The sequence below is a fragment of the Notothenia coriiceps genome, unplaced genomic scaffold (genome assembly GCF_000735185.1).
Source record: "Notothenia coriiceps isolate Sejong01 unplaced genomic scaffold, NC01 NC01_scaffold00017033, whole genome shotgun sequence".
Taxonomy (NCBI): Eukaryota; Metazoa; Chordata; class Actinopteri; order Perciformes; family Nototheniidae; genus Notothenia; species Notothenia coriiceps.
In genome coordinates this window covers 1-4333 of record NW_011349734.1, presented here as the reverse complement: position 1 = coordinate 4333, position 4333 = coordinate 1, and the positions used below count along the sequence as shown (strand labels likewise).

Genomic DNA, 4333 nt, shown 5'->3' with positions numbered 1-4333 from the left:
GGCAAAACTATTAAAATAAATAGTTTAGAGAAAAACAGAAACATCCTAGCAACAGGTTGCATGCATAAAGGTTTGGCTATATTTCTTGCAATAACATTTTGGGAAAGTTGCCAGTATGTTTATTTTAATGAAACCTACAAAGACCCTCTAAGAAACGTTCCCAGTTACCAAAACTGGTTTTCAGACACATTTGATTAGCCTAAAGATGATTTAAGATAAGATTGAAAGGAGCAGATTTACAAATGTAATAAGCATACAGTAGATTTAAAGGTCCCATGTCATGGCCATTTCTACTGATCATAATTCCATTGTTGAGGTATACTAAAATAGATTTATATTGTTCAATTTTCCAAACTCACATTGGTTTCTCATGCCAGTGGCCGTCGGCGAGACAGCGAGACACAGCGAAACCCAGCCCGAAACCAGCCCGAGCACACACACACCCGCAGCCTGGCTGGGAGTTTGTGTGTGCGCTCACACACAGACTCACCTCGCCGCGTCCCGCTGTCTCAGGGAGGAGAAATCGGCGGAGCTGCAGCTGAGAAAAGATTGAGTGTGTGTGTGTGTGTGTGTGTGTGACTTAACGTTAGGGCTCCTCGGACGTAACGGCTCCACGGATTGGTCCATTTGGACCAATGGGTCCATTTGGGTATGAGCACGTCACTGTACCCAGGAAGAAAACAAAAGAAAAAGATAAATCTCCAACGAGGCGTTCTGGAGCAGCATAGACAGGTCTTTTCTGTGTTAGAGTTGTACTCGCTACAGGGTGTACTTTGAGGGTTTGTCACTTTGCAGACCGTTTACATGCATAAAACCTTCATAACACACAAGGGGACGGGTAATAACCGGTAAAGCATGACATGGGAACTTTAAGCATGTGGCTCAAACACTGGAGGAGAAAATTATCACAAAAGCTCGCATTATTTGCTATTTGCAATAGCCTGAAATTATATCACTGTATAGGTTTCATAAAACAGTGTTCATTAATGAATAGTTGATAGAGTTATTGTGTGTGTTAAAATAGTGTATTATCACATTTTGAAAAGCTGTGTAAAAAAGCTATTGTGAGGTCAAGGGTCATAATTGTATATAGCCTATTGAATTACCTTTTCTACTCATTGGGGTGATCATAACAAAGATTGGGAAATAGTTATTAAAAAATGAAGGAAAGCGTGATGTGATGTATGAGCAACAAAGACAACAAGGGGGAAGTGAAACGAAACTTTTGTAAAAACTGTATAAGCATAAGCTAAAAAAAGAATGACCAAATACAGGTCCCTCATACTGCATGATGTGTTCTCTCACATCACATTTGTTACACAAATATTTATGCAAATGATAATGATGATTTAAATAAAGAGATACAGTAGGCACCATTACATACATGGCTCCTATGGCTATGACGGGAGATGACTGCAGTGTAATGACAAGCTAAGAGGAGGCGCTGTAGCAAAGAAAGAACGAGTTTATTTAAAAGAAGAAGAAATAAGCCCCGCCCTGAATCCTTGTCTCTTCCGGTTAAGGCCATATGAGCACATTTCATTTATTGTGGAGCATATATATATATATATATATATATCTCGTTAGTAATGGGACATATTTTATGACACAAACATCATAATACTGTATCGAACAGTTTTAATTTCCATATAGCTCGCCCTGAACAGTCTGAGCAGCATCAGCAATGGAGGAGATAGAGGAGACACCAGAGGAGCATCTGGCCAAGCAGCACCGCAAGGAGAAGAAAGATATGCAAGGTAGGTAATATTAACTGTGTTTAGTTCACTTTCAGCTTGTCTGCAGTGCACCTCATGTGTTGTTTGTGTTCTGAGAGTCTGGCACGATCTAGATACTAGCAAACCATGGAGTAGTCAGAAATGTTGTCACAGGATAAAAAAAACCTATGGTAACGCCTGTGTTATTATTCTTAGGTATTTGTGTGTCTGTTTGTGCGTTTTGCTTTTTAACTAGTGGCACACAGTGATTGAAGGTTTAGTGTTTTGTCAGTGAATAGACAGAAAACTGAGTTTTGCACAGAACCCAGAAGTCTGAAACTTACAAGCTTCTTATGACAGTCATCCAAACTCCATCACTGATGTCAAAACAAGATTTGAATACTTTGTTAAAGGCAAAACAGAAGTTTTGACACCACACATTTGGGAATGGCTTGAGTAGAATGTAGGCTAAATTATTTTAACTCAGAGAGAGGTGGAGAAACAGTTTCCTGTCACATATGATTTATGGCTTTAAGATATATGTTATGATATATGTTTCAATTTCCTCTAACTACTAAGCCAACATTGAGACAGGTTAATGCCATCTGTGAGGGTCCCAGCTATGTAATTGATCCCCCCCCCTCTTTTTCAAACAACATTCAGGAACACATAATAGATCTATTTTGCATTGAGTGTGCACACGCTGTATTATTGATTTGTTGATCTTTCTTGTGTTTCATTTTAGCTAAAATCCAGAGCATGAAAAATGCCATCCCCAAAAATGACAAGAAAAGGAGGAAACAGATGACTGAAGAGATTGCAAAATTAGAGGCTGACCTGAACAATAAACATGAGGAGGAATTAAGTCAACTCAAATCTTCAATTGACACCAAGGTACAAGCAAATATGAACACACATCTTTTTTTATTGGTATCTCATTGTTCATTCTCACATGAAGTATAGGTATTAGATAAACGTCAATGTGGAAAATAAGCTTTCCTTGCTCAATCTTACAAGGTGGAAGACGTGTTAAATGGAGTGGAAACCATGAAGATGGAGGGTGGAAAAGAAGCAGAAGCAGAAGCAGCAGCAGCAGCAGAAGAAGAAGAAGAAGAAGAAGAAGAGGCCACACAGCCACGTCTAACAAAGGCCCAGAAGAGAAGGGTAAGATATATGTTCCACATAAGTTTTAAAGGGGACCTATCATGCAAAATGCACTTCTTGATGTCTTTTATACATAAATATGTGTCCCCGGTGTGTCGGGGGAACTCACGCAGCATCAGAAAATAAATCCCTTTCTCTTTTCCTCTGTACCCACATCTTTTAAAAACGGGGGGTCCAACGAGCGGATACAGATTTGCTGCCGATATGACGTAATTTCAGATGTTGGACCCAGAGAGAGTTGCTATCAGAAACAATGCCTGACGTGTTTTGGACGTAATATGGTATTTGTTTACATTAGCAAGCATTGCTAACACTCAGAGCTAACCTGTACTGGAGAGCACATGTGTTTAAAAAGCAGGAAATAAAAAAAGGAACTCACCTTGTGGTAAACCCGCAAGAGAAAAAGCATTTGAGCTCCATACTGTTTCAGAAATAATCCTTGATGTGGTTTAGAACAGGATGGCGCTTTATCACAGCAGAATGTAACTTTATCTCCGGTAGTATTCTGATCAGTCATTAGCTCCGCCTCCTCTTTATGTTTTTCAAGCTAAGGACCCAAAATTCTCGTTTCTCTAACAGGGCTGGAATAGAGGGATATGAGTAGGGATGGGTATCGTCTGAAATTTATCGATTCCGATTTTGCTTATAGATTCCGGTTGTTATCGATTCCCCGTTTCGATTCCAAAATTATAAAAGAAAGAGGTCAAACGTTTAGATAACAAAAATATCTTTTTTCTTTTAGGCTTTAACTGACATTTTTACAAATTAAAAAAATACATGCAATACAAATGTATTACACAATAGCTGTGCTTTATTTTAACTGAGCTATGCCTGTGGAAAGCTATTAACAGGCATTACACTGTGCCTTGTCTTTTTCTTTTTTAGTGTAGTGGAGCCACACTTTAGAGCGTTTACCGCGATCCATCTTTGGTGTTATGAAGTGACTGAGCTCGTGAACTGTCTACGGGAGGGCGGGGGAGGCCTGGGGACCTCTGTCGCCTGTCAGCGCAACTTACATGATGCCGTTTAAAAAGATTAAGGGCGGTGGCGGCCGTCAGCGAACCGAGCCGGCCATCAACGGCCCGCTGACGACCCGCCGTTCTGTGATTCTCCAGAACACACAGATGGCCAGTCCGCCCCATTCCAACGGGTCGCCGCGGCGCAGACGGACCCGGTGGAATACAGGGTCTACCGTTAAGCAGAACCACAATTGTGTCATTTGTAGGGGTACCCGGTACCCAGCATTTTCTTATCGGTTCTCACCTGGAACCGAGTTTTGGTTCCCAACCCTAGGTATGAGGGATGTCTAAAATGCATGATCTGTTTGTATTTTGAGAAAAACACATCATAGACATGTTTTTATATATTTATATCTGAGACACATAATATATGCTTAACAATAGCATGATAGGTGCACTTTAAGACATTGTTAAGTGTTGTTTGGTAATGTCTAC

General features: G+C 40.3%; 1 protein-coding gene across 1 annotated transcript; it reads left to right on the top strand.

The window, feature by feature from the left end:
- Positions 1-1505: 1505 nt before the first annotated feature.
- Positions 1506-2879, top strand: LOC104949997 (OTU domain-containing protein 6B-like; the record flags this gene model as incomplete). The annotated part of the gene is made up of 3 exons (XM_010776434.1): positions 1506-1757; positions 2461-2609; positions 2733-2879. Coding segments are annotated over exons 1-3 (369 nt in total), but the record flags the coding sequence as incomplete, so codon positions are not given.
- Positions 2880-4333: the final 1454 nt, after the last annotated feature.